We start from the raw sequence: 15,361 nt of genomic DNA, 5'->3' as shown, positions 1-15,361 counted from the left end.
CCATTGAACGCACTCAAATCATCCTACGGATTCACACACAGCCAAGCTGTCATTCATCATTGTCACTTCTCAGTGTAGTGTACATTTGTTAGATGCAACATTGCGCGTATCTGGAGCAAATTCCGTACACAATTCAATTCTTTAGAAAGAAAAGTGAGAAAATCCAAAATAAAATCGATTTATTTCGGAAAAAGCTTCAAAAATGAACAATACCAATGAAAATATGGCATTCAAAAGTGTCCATGTCACACAAAATCAAAGTCAATCGCGTGTTCTAGCATCGCGTCAGAATGAATTGCGACTATTGAAGCATAGTTTGAATCATATCATGAAAATGAAAGAAGTAAGTTGACTTTATTTTAGCTGAATAAAACTGAATTTCTCATGAATGTTGCTAAAAAAAAAATGTTGATGCAATTTCAGTTCAACATTCTCAAAGAGTCGGTCAAGTCGTCCAACCAAATGATGAACACAGTCGGCTTGGCTGGGATTGCGAGCAAATTTGACAGCTACTCAAGCTGCAGCGAATTTTTGGTGGACATCAAATTGCTAGCACAAAGCTACTCGATTCATTTTGCCAGTGAGTGTTTGTTGTGATTCATCTTGCTCTTCAAAAAAAAGCTTGATAGATCTATGTTTGGTTAGTTTGTTCTTGAAATGTCTTCATCATGCTCATTGTACGCTCAAATACATCCTAGAAGTCCATTGTTAATCTATTCACAAGTCAATTCTGAAGCAAAGAGAATGTTGTAACTATTTTTACGACGAATTTGATTAGGTATTGTCCAAAATGGGCGAACATTAGCGAAAACTAAGGAAATTTTCAGTTCAAAATTTTAAGTTTAATCAAATTTAACACAATTTGATGCAGTCTAACAAATATAATGACAACTAAAGCCCCCTGCTGTGATATCTTCAAGCACCAATCAATCTTCGTCCAACATATCTCTCTAATAATCAAATTCACAAATCCAATCTATTTGCAGTGGAGCCTGGCGTCAAGAATGTCGTCGACACTCTAACCGAATTGTGTCATCGCAATGTCAATAGCATTAAAACGTGCGCAGAGTGCTTTGAACATTGGCTGAATGATCCGAGCAATTACTTCATGATGGTTTGCAGCCGACCACATCTCATCGTTTATGCCAAGGTGGAAGGGTTCCCATACTGGCCGTCGAAGGTTATGTCGATCAAAGGTAATATGGCCAATGTGGCATTCTTTGGCGATCACACACAAGCCGATGTTCCAGTGAACAAATGCATTTTGTACGCTAAAAGGAATCCCATTCAAAATGCAAGGCCCAGTGAATTTACCAGCGCTCTGCAGGTGAGAACGATTTATTTTCCAAGAGATACTTATTTTGGATTTTTTTTCAAATCAACTCCGATTGAATCAGCTCAATCGAATTTTCGAATTTTTCCCACTCAAACTGATTCACACTAAAATTGTTCATATTTGTCCACTTTCATCGAATCATTTCTTTCGATCGTTCGATCGTTTATCACTCAAACAGGAGCTGAATGTCCACATTAAGGAAATCGAAAAAAGGTTTGGTTCGTTCTGTCCCGTTGACTCCAAGCTTCTGCTCGATCCGCAAGTCATGGAACGACAGCTGATCGCCATGATTCCCGGGGCGTTTGGAAGATGTTCGACCAGTTCGATGTCAGCTGAAAGTCATAAGCAGCGCACTGTTTCGACGGAAGTTCAACAAGGAGCCAGCAAACCAAATGAAGCAGCTCAAAACGTACGTGAAATATCAAACGCTGGCATAATGCCATTGATGGCTACGGCAAACGTTACTTCGAGCCAGAGCAACCAAGGTCAATCGAGTCAGAAGCGTCATGATCAGGATACTCAGTCGATGGAAAGCCCAGAACATGCACCACCGGCAAATAAAATCACCAGAAGTGTCGTTGGCGATGACGTACAAATGCATTTCGAAGCCTTGTCTCGTCGAATTATCGAACTGGAAGATGAAAAGAATCGATTGCAACAAGAGCTCAAAGTACAAAAGTCTGCAGCTGATGCCTCAATCGAAATATACAAACGAAAAGTTCGGAAATTGGAACAACAACGTCTATTCATAACGGTGTGTGCCTTTTGCGGAGAACCCGCCGGTTCACCATACTTTTGCAATCAACGATGCAAAATGAACTATGACCCAGCTGAAGATGAATGTCGCGACAACAACAGCAATGATGACGATTAGAAAGACCACAGCGGTGAGGACAGCAAAAGAATTTTAAATTCTTCACATCAATTCCAGACAACGACTTCTATTGAATATAGATTTTGACCAAAAAATATTATTTTCAAAATCAATCAGTTTCTCCTGGTGATAACATTAAAGCGATGGCTATTTGAATAGAATTTTTTTACTTTGAAACTACTTCGATATTTTTTAGAGAATTTCTCAAAAATTCTCATCAAAAATTGAGAAATTCAGCAGAATTAAACGTGTTTGAATAGCATAATTCAAGAAGGAAGCGTTGTTCAATCTGATATTATGTGTTATCTTACCTTTTTTTTACAAATTGACCTATTTCAAATAGGAAATTGTTACTACTCTTATTCACATGATCCAATGACTTAATAAAAATATTCCTAATAAAGTTGTGAAATGTTTCAATTTTCCACTATTGACTAACATAAGCGACTCTTCTTGACCGTAGCCATGATACATTTGTCGAAACTTTAATTCAGAGGATGTTTCTTATTTATTCAAATTCTATTGGCCTTATATTACCACAGTGCACCACATAGAATACTTTCATGACTTTTTCTACAATTTTTCCAATAATATTTTCAAGGGAACAAATGAGTAGACTTTCCAGATGGCAGTATTTATATGCAAAAGAAACAGAAAGCGTTTTTTCGTGTTTGAACTTTATTTCAATAATGAATGATCTTGTACAGTTTGAATCCATTGGTGACTTGGCCAGAGAAAATAGGAACTGATTCGCTTATTCGTTCTAATTGGAAGTTTTTTTTTCTTTCTATTTATGGATTCGGTTCATATGGCGCTTAAGTTTAGAACTCCCAAAGAATTCTCTTTTACACAATACACATCGGAATGGTTTGACACCGGTGTGATGAACACGCATGTGGAACATCATACTTTGCTTTTGGAATGTCACATAGCTTTTGCACAAGTAACAATCGTAACGTCGACTTTGGCAATTCAATTCGTGCTGCTGCTTTTCCACCTCTTGAGAGAAGTAACGGGCACAAACCAAACATTGGAATTTCACCGGACGAGGATTTGTGTGAACTTTTGAATGGTTCTTTAGACCGGTGTTTCGTGTGAATTTCTTGGAGCAAAGGCTGCATCGGAAAGGTCTTACGCCGGTGTGCACACGCATATGTCTTTTCAAATAAACCTTGTGTTGAGTAGAGAGCTTCTTGCACAAGTGGCATTCGTAGTGTCGTCCATCGCAAGTGGCTTCGTGCTCCAATCTTTCAACATTCTGTGCGAATCTCCTGAGGCAAACTGAACAGCTGAATGAATATTCATCGGTGTGTGTTTTCAAATGTCTTTGAAGGTTCGATGTTTGTGTGAATCGTTTGTTACAGATGTTGCACGGAAACGGTTTCTCGCCAGTGTGCGTCAACATATGCCTCTTCAAAACAGTTGGCCATGGTGTAACAAAATCACATGATGGGCATTTGTGCTGTTTCTTGATCCTTTTTACAGCTGATCGCTTCTTGTGAGATGCAATGATGACCGATCTGGCTCTGCCTTTCGCTTCGATTGACTTCAATTTCGCAGCTAATGTTTTGTGACCATCGCATTTTTTCTTCGTTGCCCGTTTCACGCCATTGCTCTTCTTGCTTGCACCATTACCGATTGACTGTGATTTTTTGCTTTCTTCTGGCTTGCAATCACATTTTTCCACCTCTTCAGCTTTAGGCTCTGGTTCGATATGAGTCCATTCGAAATCATCCATACCAAGCAATCCATCACATCGAATGCCATTGCTTGTGTCATCAACTGGTTCCAACTTAACATGTGGCATTCGATGTTGGTTAGGAATTGTCACGAAGCAAACGTAATCTGCTGCCTCGGGTTCTTCTTTGACATCAGGCTCTGGTTTTACTTTAATTGGACCATCATCCACGTTTACCTTCTCTTCGTTTTGAAATAAAGGCTTTACGTCAACATCAACTCCCTCTGTACCGCTTGACTGATGAGTGATTTTGTCTGGATACCTGTCATTCATCATGTCTGTCGAATATCCACTCTATCACCGAAAGAATGTAGGTAATCGTAAATGAGTCAAATTGACAAAGGAAAATCACGTAAATAGTGGTCATCGAAAGCGATCACAGAATGATAAGTCAATTCAATGAAGGGAGAAACAGTTCATGAAAGATATTTACCTCGTCCACCAAATCGTAATGTGCTTTTCAAAAGAAAGCCAGCCAGCCACCCAAACAACCTAACCCTATTTGGTAGTACAAGCCAAAAGTTACACAAAATACTAAAAATACCAACAAAAATCGAAGACAAATTTTGATTTTTTACTTTTTAATCTGCTGTCAATGATTAATTTTTTCACAATTGTTGGAATCAATTCAATAGAATGTGATGATTATATTTGATTAAAGTGGCGAAAAAAGACGTGTTTCTAAAATGTGCATTTATGACGGAGAACTTGGTTATTGACACTTCAACACATTAACAATGAATTAGAGCGGCAAAGAAATTGACTGTCATTGAGCAAAGTGAATGGTGGTTCACACTTAAAGCGGAATCATTGTTTAGATTGATTCGGCGGCAATATAAAAAGAGGATTGATTGTTCACAAAAAGAAATGATCGTTGAAAATGAATGGAAATGTTGGTATTTTTTATCACCGAAATTAACATCCTGTTTTTCTTTTATTCATGTAGATGAAAGTGCTTCCTCCTTTTTAAAGCATCACATTAACTTCTGCTAATTTCATTTATTATAAAAAAAAACAAATATTCATTTATAACGGTTAGAACTCATTATTTTTTCCTTTATTTCAATATCGTCGCAATTCATTTCTGGGCATTTTTATGTTTATTGAAAATTGAGGCCAAATCGTTGATTAAAAGCACAACAATATATTGGGCTATGTCATTACAAACTATTGATCTATGGGTAAATTTGAACAAATTTACTTTGGATTGAATCGAGTTAATGGTTGTGGCGCGTAAATTCCACTTTCTGTGCAAAACATTTTTTGCACACTTCACATTTGAATGGTTTGACACCGGTGTGATGAACACGCATGTGGAACATCATACTCGATTTATAGTATGTCGCGTAGCTTTTGCACAAGTAACATTCGTAACGTCGACTTTGGCACTTCGATTCATGTTGCTGCTTTTCCATCTCTTGAGAGAAGTAACGGGCGCAAACCAAACATTGGAATTTCACCGGACGAGGATTTATGTGGAATTTTGAATGCCTCTTTAGACTGGTCTTTTGTGTGAATCTATTGGAGCAAATGCTGCATCGGAACGGTCTTATGCCGGTGTGCACACGCATGTGGATCTTCAATGGACCGGTATTTGGAGTTGAGAACTTCTTGCACAAGTGGCATTCGTAGCGTCGCCCATCGCAAGTGGCTTCGTGCTCCAATCTTTCAACATTCTGTGCGAATCTCCTGAGACAAACTGAACAGCTGGACGGATATTCAACGGTGTGTGTTTTCAAATGTCTTTGAAGGCTCGAAAAGTGTGTAAATCGTTTGTCACAGATTTTGCATGGGAACGGCTTCTCGCCAGTGTGCGTCAACATATGCGTCTTCAATTTGGATGGCCGTGATGCAACATAATAACACGTCGGGCACTTGTGCTGTTTGTTTGTCTTTTTCGCAGCCGATTGTTTTCTATGGGCAGCATTGATCACCGCTTTAGCTCTGCCTTTCAATCCAATTTTCCCTTTCTTCGAATCCCCAATCGATGGACTTGGCGTCGCCGCATTACCTTTCTTCGCCCGGTGCTTCTTCACAGTGTTTCCCTTCGATGTTTCATCGCCACCAGTTTGCTTGCTTTCTTTTTGCGTCGATTCAACTTTGCTATCGGCTTCTGCTTCTGCTTTGAGCTCCAGTTTCAAATGCGTTGAATACAAATCTTCAATGCTCTGCTCGTTGTTTGCTCTATCGACGCGGATTTCAACTGCTGATTGACCTAGGGGGATTTAACTACGTGAAAACTTGTAAAAAAATGATATAAACGCGCACGAAATTGTTTCATTCACCAGAGAACTTGCATGATTCCACTCAGTTGACAAGTTCCGTATTAAAACAACATGCGCGAACTTGTGCGAGTTCGTGTGCAAACATGAAGCTGGACGACGCGCACACATCAGTCGTTCCATTTGTTATATCTATCTGGATTAACTTTTTCTTCCAACACTTTCTCCAGCTCTTTAAAAATATTTCCTTTGTCCATTTTATAATTATATAAATCTTTGAACTTTTGGAAAGGATGTGAAAAATCTTTATACACGTAAACAACCGATTTTTAGTTTGTAACGCGTTTTAGTTGTCAAATAACAACTTGAAAAACGCGCAAAACCATAAACAAACTTGTGTAAACTTGTGACCGTGCGCGTCAGTACGTACAACGAACGCGTCGAACTTCCGCGAATCAAGCAAACTGGCAGAAAACATGCTGAACTCGTAAGAGTTAAATTCCCCTAGTGATTGACTGTAACTTGGTCTTGGCATGGATACCATCGGTACTTCGGCAGGATCTTCTGGTTCCTCTTTGATCGTGGGCTCCTGTTTTATCTCGATTACATCGGACATCCTTTCCATGACCACAGTGCGATTATCCATTGGCTTCGTTTTGAGTGGATCGTGTCCACTTTCGTGCTGGTTGTTCATTATTCCAAAATCCAATGCTGTAGAAACAAATCTATTAATTTTTGAACTAATTTTTGAGAGAATGTAAATAAAATGTGATAATGGTTGAGACTCATCCGTGTGTCATTCAATCAAAATGCTGGTCGCGAGCTACATCAACACAATGCAGTTATTTGTTCACTTTAATCCCAGAAAAAAAACGAAGAGTTGAAAAATAAATGCTTAATTCAACTTATTCTGACTCCAACATTAAAATTAAATCGTATTTGAATTGGATTTGATTAAGATGATTGATATTTAACGCGATTTTTAACACGAGACGCTGAAAATCGCGTTTTTGATGAAATTATGGTATTACAATTATGCAGAGGATTGCTTGTCAGTGTGGGAATGGAATGTGTATTGGGTTCGCGTGAGTGGCGCTCACGTGGTGTCACATAAACGTCGTCAAAAATCAGTCGATGCACAAATGTCAAACATAAAACGTATATTAACCAAATAATTCGGAAAAGTTCAAAATAAATTGAGTTTTAGACAAAAAGTTCAATTTTCCACAATTAATCCCATCGCTGGCACTGTAAACTTCGTAAGCAGATTCAAATTTCATTGTGTAAAATTAAGAAAAAGACTAAATATTCAATATTCAAAATACTTTTCGTGGAGATAGTAAAGAACTTTATTCATTAAAGGAAAATCCGATGACAAGAGATAAGAGAAAGGGTTATGAAAATATTTTAATATCGAAGAAATTCGATCTTCTTTCCAAACAGATCCATCAAACGATGAACACACAAGCTCTCGGTCCACATACCAGTCGATATTTTTGTGCTCATTGCCATGATTCCGACGATTGGTCACTTGTCTTTTCATTCGAAACCATTGACAATGTATACGGCCATTGGCTTTCCAATCACACGGAACTACCGAAGGCCCTACCCTTTCTTTTCTACGTGGTCGAATTGGTTGGATGCTACTACTGCCACTACTCTGGGCTGTATGACCAATTGCGGAAGCATCATGCTAATAATCATCCGGATGATCCATTCGTTGTTGCCCGGAAAATGAATCGAGATCATTGTGCATTGTGCTATTACATCGGTCCAGATCTAGCGGATCACGTTAAGCAAACACATGAACAAGTTTTGAAAGCTCGTATCTTCAATCCGGTTTGTTTCACGCGAGAAAATCTCCATGATTTATTGGCAATTGACATTCATGAAAAACGACGATGCGGCTATTGTGGCGAAACCCTTGACACCGAACATGAATGCCAACAACATCATTTCTATGAGCATTTGGGCAAAACAAGATTGTTCTATGAATGGCGTGACAAAGCACCACATCAAATTTCATACATCAAGTGTGGCCGATGCAATGGCGAAATAGAACCCGAACATTACTACCGACATGTCGAAATTGATCAAGTCATCTTTCAGGCAACGAATGACTACGGCAATGGAGGACACGAAAATGAACACGAATCAAATGCGAATTATTTCAGACTGTACCAGGATTATTTGAAGACAAAAGTAATCTTTGGCAATGGCTTGATCTGTTTCAAACAAAATCTCATTTTTTCCGACTACGATGACACCCAGGAATTTGGTGACACCGTCAATCGCCTCATGAATCCACAGAATGGAGTGTGATGATGATGGAAAGAAGCGATCTTCTTTTACCATTTTAGAAATACTCATTTGTTTAAAACTTTTTTGCATGAAATTTAGAAAGTTTGATTGAAAATAACTGAAACTTCTTTGAAAAACAACATTTTGATTTTTTTTCCTTAGAAAACTGTTGAAAAGTCATTGTTGCTGATAAAATTCTTTTCATTATGGACAAAAATTCTTTTAAAAATATCCACTTTTTCATTTTTTTTTATAAAGAATCCAATATTTTTTGAGGCAAAAAAAGTTTTTAATTTCAAACAGACTCTGTGATGCAATTTCAAATAAAATACTTTCATTGAATATTTCAAATAATTTTTCTTTTTATTTCAAAATTTTGAAAGTAAAAATTAAAATAATAATCATGTTTTCAATTTTAACCGAATTTAGATGGAATGAAAAACATATTTATGTTTATTTCGATTATAATCGAGAGTAAACTTGGATTTTTTTTGAAAAATATTCAATGGCAAAAACAGCGAGAAACGATTAAAGGACCAGTTAAAAAATGTTGGTCGACGAATGAATAGTTTTGGCATTGAACGCGCTCTGTTTGTGTGTTGTACGGACAAAACGTCACACGATGATGCTTAATATTGTGTTATTGCGTTGTTGTGTTCTACACTGAAAACATTCTATTGCGTTTCACAACAAAAATATCGATTTTCTTCATTGAATACCATTGAAAATTTACGAAAATTAACGTAAAAGTATCGAAAAGCAGAAGATAAAATTCGAATAGTTAGAATCATCATCCGAATCAGGCTAGTTTCATTGGAAAATTAGTAAATTTCTCTGTGATCGAATGCATCGATCTGAAGTCTTCTTATCAATTCGAAACAACAGTAAGTACCAACTAGAATTAAGTTCAATCGAAGGAATTTGGTGCACCAAAACCTTTAACTTTTGTCATTGAATATAAAATTTTCATGAAATAATCAACAGTTATCGACTGAATACAGCCGAATTTGTTCTATTTCATAAGAACTGACCAAATTTTCTAATCTATTCCTGATTCGTATTCCAAATCAGTTGTCTAAACCAACTCAAAATGGGAAACATTATTGAATCGACAACAGTATCCAAAGTGGTTGATCCGGATGAAGCTGTTCCAGATGTTGCAACTGATCCGTCTGTCCCATCTGTTCCGTCTGCCAAATGTGAAAAAGTGGACGTACAGCGTTTGAGCTTTGCCGAATTGGTGGATCGAGTCAGCAGTAACAAAGATCTCATCGACGAATTTGGTTTGGAATTTTGCCGTCTGTCTCACCAAAGTATCAAAATCTACGGTCGTCGTTGTGTTGAAGGTAGCTTCCTCTTCACACACAAAGCAAAGCCAGGTTGTATGGAGATTTACGAACGTGACTTATGCTTCAAAATGCTGCAAAATTTTGGTTGTTTCATCACAAAAATCGTAATTGATTTCGAGGGCTTGAAATCCGTTGACAAATTCAACCAGTACATACAAAACGAAGTCAATGATTTCTGCGCAAAATCGTTGATTGAACTCGAATTGCACAACTGTCGCCAGGCATCGTTCGATGAATTGACGCATCCATTTCCGGACGTTCAAAGGGTTTGCTTCAAAAATTGTCATCTCGAGTGCACTGCTGATGACTTGAAACGACTATTTCCAGTGGTAAATCGCTTGGAAGTATTGGGATGTACCATGGCATATACGGGTTGCATCGAACAAAGCTTCGTCAATTTACAACACTTGTCGGTGCAGCTAACCAAAGGCGGATTGTCCAAAGAAACCATTTTGGCGGCGCTTTGTTTCAACCAACAATTGAGCAGCCTTCATTTGGTGGCACACGTCGATTCAACACTTCTTCATTCGATCAGCCAAGTGACACCATTGCTTCAATGCCTTCATTTGCACATTTTGTCATACAATTTCAACGATGGCAAACAAACACACTTTGGCAACGTCGAAAAACTAATGATCACTTTGGATGGAGGTCCATTCATCAATCTACCGATTTGGTTTGATCACTTGACGGAGCTAGAAGTGACGGTTAACGACGGACTTCACGAGAGATTCAGTGAATTCATCAGTCGGAACGAAAAATTAATCAAATTGACCATCGTCGCTCCAAGCTGGAATCAAATCGAACTCTACGATAACGGCATGGCAATTCTGGCGGAAAAATTAACGTATTTGACCGACTTCACACTTCAACGATGCACCATTTCACTTGTGGCCGCTGTCAATTTCATGCGAAAGGCCAAAATGCTGCGTGATTTTCGATTTTCGGTCACGAATAAATTGGAAAGCAAACAATTGCTACTGTTGCAAATTGAAAACACCTGGAAATTAACCAATGACAAGAATTTGTATCAATGCGAACGACGATAGACTGATTTTGTTAGGGTTTGAATAAAAAGACTTGAGTCTTCATCACGAAATTTTTTGTCAAAGAATAATTAATTTCTAATTTTTTCTTATTAGATTTTCGCACTTGAATAAACATATCCATTAAGCTGAAAATTTCCATTGAACAAAATATTTGGTTAAAGAACAAAAAATAGAAAATATCAAGCTTTTGACTTAATGCTATTGATCAATAGTATATATGAACCGAATCATGCCGAAAGAAAACTTGTTTTTCGTTAGAACAAGAATCAAGTGTCACTTTTCCACATTTTCTAATAAAGTTAATCAGAATTTGTTCATTGAATTTCCTATTCACACAATTTTTTCTACTTGAAATTTTCATTTTTCAAAGAAACCGCCAGATTTTCAACACCTTCAATTAGATAAGGTCGAAGCGCCACCTTCGGATCAACTGTCAAACTATTTATCATTTTGCCATTATTGGTTGACTTCAACCTCATTGTATGAAAACGTATCCAAGTGTAGTATCAGTAGCATCGGAATATTGTGCAAAACATTTTTGGTCATAAAAAACGTTCTTTCTTTTGTTCCCAATCGTGGAGTTTATTTGATTGGAGCTATTCTTTGGGCCATTTTCATTGGGTTTTTCAATTTTCACGATTCATTTAAATTAAAACAATAATTTCGACTAAATCAAAACCAATATTCTAGGCAACAGGTTCCACATAACCTAAAATGTGTGCAAAAAACAACTTTGTGTGAAATAAAAAAAGTAATTCTTCTTAAATTCTATTTATCTTACCTATCAAGCTTTCTAGTGGCTTTTTTCTCCATTTTCAATGGAAAAATTCTTTTTGAATGTCAAAATTGACTTCATATTCATTAATTTTGGATTTTTCCATTGTGATTTATAGCATTTCTGGGCACAATGGATAATATTGACTGGGATGGTGAGGCTCAGCCCAAAGGAGTGGTGCTGACCAATGCAATCGGTGATGATGGGGAGACGTTTGATATAAAAAAAGAACCAGTAGAGGTAAAACAGGAGCCCATGATCAAAAGGGAAGCAGAAGATCATGCCGAAGTACCTATGGTATCGATGCCAAGACTAAGTTACAGTCAATCAGCAGTTGAACTTGGCGTCGATAGAGTAAACAACGAGCCAAGCATCGAGGATTTGTATGCAACGCATGTGAAACTGGAGCTCAAAATTGAAGCTGAATCCAACAGCAAGGTTAAATCGAAGCCAAAAGATAGCAAGCATTCAGATGGGAACGAAACATCGAAGGGAAACACAGTGAAGAAAGGTAATGCAGCGGCGCCAGTGTCATCGATTGGAATGTCAAAGATAATGGGCATTGAATTGAAAGGCAGAGCCAAAGCGGTGATCAGTGCTGCAAATAGAAAGCAGTCTGCGGCAAAAATGACCAACAAACTGCACAAATGCCCATCGTGTGATTATGTTGCACCATGGCCAGCCAACTTGAAGATGCATATGTTGACGCATACTGGCGAGAGACCGTTCCCATGCAACATCTGTGAAAAACGGTTCACACTAAAACACCATCTTCAAAGACATTTGAAAACACACCCCGATGAATATCCGTTCAGTTGTTCAGTTTGTCTCAAGAGGTTCAAACGGAATGATGAAAGATCGGAGCATGAAGCCACTTGCGATGGACGACGCTACGAATGTTACTTATGCAAGAAGTTCTCTACACGAAATAAGGGTCAATTGAAGATACATATGCGCGTACACACCGGCGTAAGACCTTTCCGATGCAGCCTTTGCTCCAAGAAATTCACACGAAAGACCAGTCTAAAGAGCCATTCAAAAGTTCACACAAATCCTCGTCCGGTAAAATTTCAATGTTTGGTTTGTGCCCGAAACTTCTCTCAAGAGGTGGAAAAGGAGCAACATGAATCGAAGTGTCAAAATCGACGTTACGAATGTTATTTGTGCAAGAGCTACGTGACATTTTTTAACACGAATATAATATCTCACATGCGTGTTCATCACACTGGTGTGAAACCATTCCAATGTGAAGTGTGTAGAAAATGTTTTTACTGCAAATCGCACCTCAATCAACACTTTCGAGCGATTCACAAATAGATTAAAAAAGCGGTAGCATTCATAAAAACAATCTGAGAAACAGAATATTTTCTTTGAAATATACACCAGCTCAACAACTAGAAGTATAAAAAAGGTCATTAAAAGAATAGAAATTCGCATTGTAATGAATTTATTGAATTATTTCCTCATTTAAATATACTTTTCACTTATTTTCTAAATTCAATTTTCTTCTAAATCGAAATAGAATTTGTAATTTTTACAATACAAAGTAATCTCTTAACCTAATCAACATTTATCTAGAATAAACTATGAATGATGTCATTCAAAAATGAAATCCAAATAAATGCTCTTTGAAGCAAAACAAAGTGTCTTTAGTTGATGGAAAAAAAATTCATGATTATTGGAAAACATTCTATCCAAAGAGAATTTTTTGAAAAAAGAAATGTTTTTGTTTTCAGAGGCTGATGTGTCAATAGTTTTGCCAGCAAAATCCTATTCATGATTGTTCTGACATTGTTCGCTGCAGAAGAATGGCCCGTTCAAAGCGATTTTGCATGTGGAACATGTCGGTTTGTTCTTGATGATTGTAATATCGCGTTCCAATTCTTTGATTTCTTGCTCACACTTCTGAATCGTTGCCTTAAGCAATTTCAATCTAGTTAGTTTTTCCATCGAAACTGACGCACTGGGTATATTTTCTTGAGCTCTGTCACCATTTTCCGACACCGTAGCAACAACTTCGTTAAACCGAAGTCTTTTCGTTGGTACCGATTTGACGGCCTTTTCTGGCTGCTCAGCATCGTTTCGTTGACGTTTTCGACTGGCTTGACTTTCGTCCTTTTTCGATGAATCGTCCTTTTTCGATGGTGCCTCTTCATCAGATGATAACATCTCAATATCTTCTTCTTCTTCCAATGATAAGTCGAGAAAGTCCTTGTCCACAACTGATGCCGTACCTTCCTCACGCTCAGTGGCTGTCGGTGCACTTTTCGTGAAAGTGTTCGCAACCTTGAGTTCATTTGACGTCTTGTTGTCTAGCAGTTCAGTGCTGACAGCCAATGGTTCATCGAGATTTTCGTCTTCTTGTTGAGTTTTTTCGTCATGATTGTCGCCATTTTCTTCGACCTCAGCTGAGTGTTCTTTGGAACTAACTGATTTGTTTGATCTTCTCTCTGCCAGAGCCACTTCTGATGTGAGCTCAAGCGATGACACGACTGTAGTCACTTCATAATTATCAGTCGTTGATTCAACGATATGGTCAATAACTGCTTGAGCCATCGATTCAGCACAATTATCGTCTCCTTCTTCTTCTTCTTCTTGAGACTTGTCATGGCTACCATTGCCCTCGTCATTCTCGTCGGCTTCGTCCGATGATGACTCTTCAGAGACTGGTGGTGTTGCTTTCTCCATAAAAGCGCCCGGGAACATGCTCATCTGTTCCTGCTTCAAGTCACGACCTTTCAAAGACATTTTGCCTTTAGCCGGATGGAATGAGCCAAACTTGTTTTTGACATTTTCGATGTGAAGCCTGAGTTCCTGTGGACAAAATGAATTTTCAAATTAAACGATCATATAAACTTTCCACCAAAAAAACCATAGGGATATTTTGAAATTTCCATTGAAACCCATGAGCCAAATTACCTTGGTGGCTTTGTCGAGGTCCTCTTCGAATTGTTGAAAATTCTTCGGAGATTTGCCTTGAAACTGTTCCGAATACAGGAAACAATTTGCAAGTGATACGTCGTTCTGTGTGTGATCACCAAAAAATTCAACGTTCGCTTTACATCCATCGATTGACATCAACTTAGCCGGCCAATTTGGGTAGCCGGTCATTTTGGCATAGACCAGCAAATGCGGAGTGGTACACACACGAGTGAAATAATCGTCATGATCATACATCCAATACGCAAAACAATCGGTGCATGTTTTGATACTTTTGACATCGCGTTGACACTGTTCTAGGAGTGAATTGACTGCGTGCTGCACATTGATGTCGGCTACAGAAACACATGAATAAATGTCAAAGATTCAATTAGTCAACATCAGTATTTCGAGTCAATTTCACTAAGAAATTGAGTAATTTATGCATGAAACCTGATACATTAAGGCATTTTCCATAAAATTGTAAACAAACAAAAAACCATAAAACTTCAAAGTCATAACTTCAACCAAATTAAACGCCAAAGACTTAGTCCAAAGTTAAACAAAAAATCCAGTAAACCAAAATTGGATACGACTTTCGTCCATTTTAATCAAATCAACCACCAAAATGTATCAAAATGCCACAGCTCAGGCCACTTACTTGGCAAATGAGTAGAATATCCACGAGCCACTGCAAATATATCGTCCATGAACTCTTCAAAGTGTGTGTAGTTGTCTTCGTCGAACTTGTCATAGATTCCGTTCAAACCAATTGTGTTCATCGATGGATCCGATGTG

At 37.9% G+C, this 15,361-nt stretch overlaps 5 protein-coding genes across 5 annotated transcripts; 3 read left to right on the top strand and 2 right to left on the bottom strand.

The window, feature by feature from the left end:
* The first annotated feature begins 33 nt into the window (after positions 1–33).
* On the top strand, positions 34–2,613 carry LOC129570509 (zinc finger MYND domain-containing protein 11-like). Its single transcript, XM_055450151.1, has 4 exons — positions 34–343; positions 424–580; positions 987–1,327; positions 1,515–2,613. Exons 1-4 carry the CDS (start codon positions 203–205, stop codon positions 2,208–2,210), a joined length of 1,335 nt encoding a protein of 444 aa, XP_055306126.1. The 5' UTR covers positions 34–202; the 3' UTR covers positions 2,211–2,613.
* A 384-nt stretch (positions 2,614–2,997) lies between these two features.
* LOC129570517 (zinc finger protein 888-like) lies at positions 2,998–6,869 on the bottom strand. The gene is made up of 4 exons (XM_055450161.1): positions 6,687–6,869; positions 5,182–6,163; positions 4,446–4,482; positions 2,998–4,242 (listed from the first exon to the last, which is right to left on the bottom strand). Exons 1-4 carry the CDS (start codon positions 6,862–6,864, stop codon positions 2,998–3,000), a joined length of 2,442 nt encoding a protein of 813 aa, XP_055306136.1. The 5' UTR covers positions 6,865–6,869.
* A 2,239-nt stretch (positions 6,870–9,108) lies between these two features.
* LOC129570583 (uncharacterized) lies at positions 9,109–11,184 on the top strand. Its single transcript, XM_055450252.1, has 2 exons — positions 9,109–9,355; positions 9,543–11,184. Exon 2 carries the CDS (start codon positions 9,562–9,564, stop codon positions 10,867–10,869), a length of 1,308 nt encoding a protein of 435 aa, XP_055306227.1. The 5' UTR covers positions 9,109–9,355; positions 9,543–9,561; the 3' UTR covers positions 10,870–11,184.
* A 592-nt stretch (positions 11,185–11,776) lies between these two features.
* Positions 11,777–13,175, top strand: LOC129570516 (zinc finger and SCAN domain-containing protein 5B-like). The gene is made up of 2 exons (XM_055450160.1): positions 11,777–12,613; positions 13,167–13,175. The coding sequence occupies exons 1-2, from the start codon at positions 11,777–11,779 to the stop codon at positions 13,173–13,175; spliced, it is 846 nt and encodes a 281-aa protein (XP_055306135.1).
* LOC129570558 (MYND-type zinc finger-containing chromatin reader Zmynd8-like) lies at positions 13,079–14,913 on the bottom strand. The gene is made up of 2 exons (XM_055450217.1): positions 14,564–14,913; positions 13,079–14,458 (listed from the first exon to the last, which is right to left on the bottom strand). Exons 1-2 carry the CDS (start codon positions 14,819–14,821, stop codon positions 13,415–13,417), a joined length of 1,302 nt encoding a protein of 433 aa, XP_055306192.1. The 5' UTR covers positions 14,822–14,913; the 3' UTR covers positions 13,079–13,414.
* Between the last annotated feature and the right edge of the window lie 448 nt (positions 14,914–15,361).

The sequence above is a fragment of the Sitodiplosis mosellana genome, unplaced genomic scaffold, assembly GCF_009176505.1.
Source record: "Sitodiplosis mosellana isolate CC-2019 unplaced genomic scaffold, AAFC_SMos_1.0 Smas_scaffold_61, whole genome shotgun sequence".
NCBI lineage: Eukaryota > Metazoa > Arthropoda > Insecta > Diptera > Cecidomyiidae > Sitodiplosis > Sitodiplosis mosellana.
The sequence above is the reverse complement of the archived record's forward strand: the minus strand, read 5'-3'. Positions and strand labels throughout refer to the sequence as shown.

Coding starts and splice junctions, on each gene's coding strand:
- LOC129570509 (XM_055450151.1), top strand. CDS start 203: ATGAACAATACCAATGAAAATATGGCATTCAAAAGTGTCCATGTCACA. Junction 581..986: donor CTACTCGATTCATTTTGCCA/GTGAGTGTTTGT, acceptor ATCTATTTGCAG/TGGAGCCTGGCGTCAAGAAT. Junction 1,328..1,514: donor AATTTACCAGCGCTCTGCAG/GTGAGAACGATT, acceptor TCACTCAAACAG/GAGCTGAATGTCCACATTAA.
- LOC129570517 (XM_055450161.1), bottom strand. CDS start 6,864: ATGAACAACCAGCACGAAAGTGGACACGATCCACTCAAAACGAAGCCA. Junction 6,164..6,686: donor CATGCCAAGACCAAGTTACA/GTCAATCACTAG, acceptor AAATCCCCCTAG/GTCAATCAGCAGTTGAAATC. Junction 4,483..5,181: donor GCACAGAAAGTGGAATTTAC/GCGCCACAACCA, acceptor TGGTATTTTTAG/TATTTTGTGTAACTTTTGGC.
- LOC129570583 (XM_055450252.1), top strand. CDS start 9,562: ATGGGAAACATTATTGAATCGACAACAGTATCCAAAGTGGTTGATCCG.
- LOC129570516 (XM_055450160.1), top strand. CDS start 11,777: ATGGATAATATTGACTGGGATGGTGAGGCTCAGCCCAAAGGAGTGGTG.
- LOC129570558 (XM_055450217.1), bottom strand. CDS start 14,821: ATGTATGATCATGACGATTATTTCACTCGTGTGTGTACCACTCCGCAT. Junction 14,459..14,563: donor ACCTCGACAAAGCCACCAAG/GTAATTTGGCTC, acceptor TTTTGTCCACAG/GAACTCAGGCTTCACATCGA.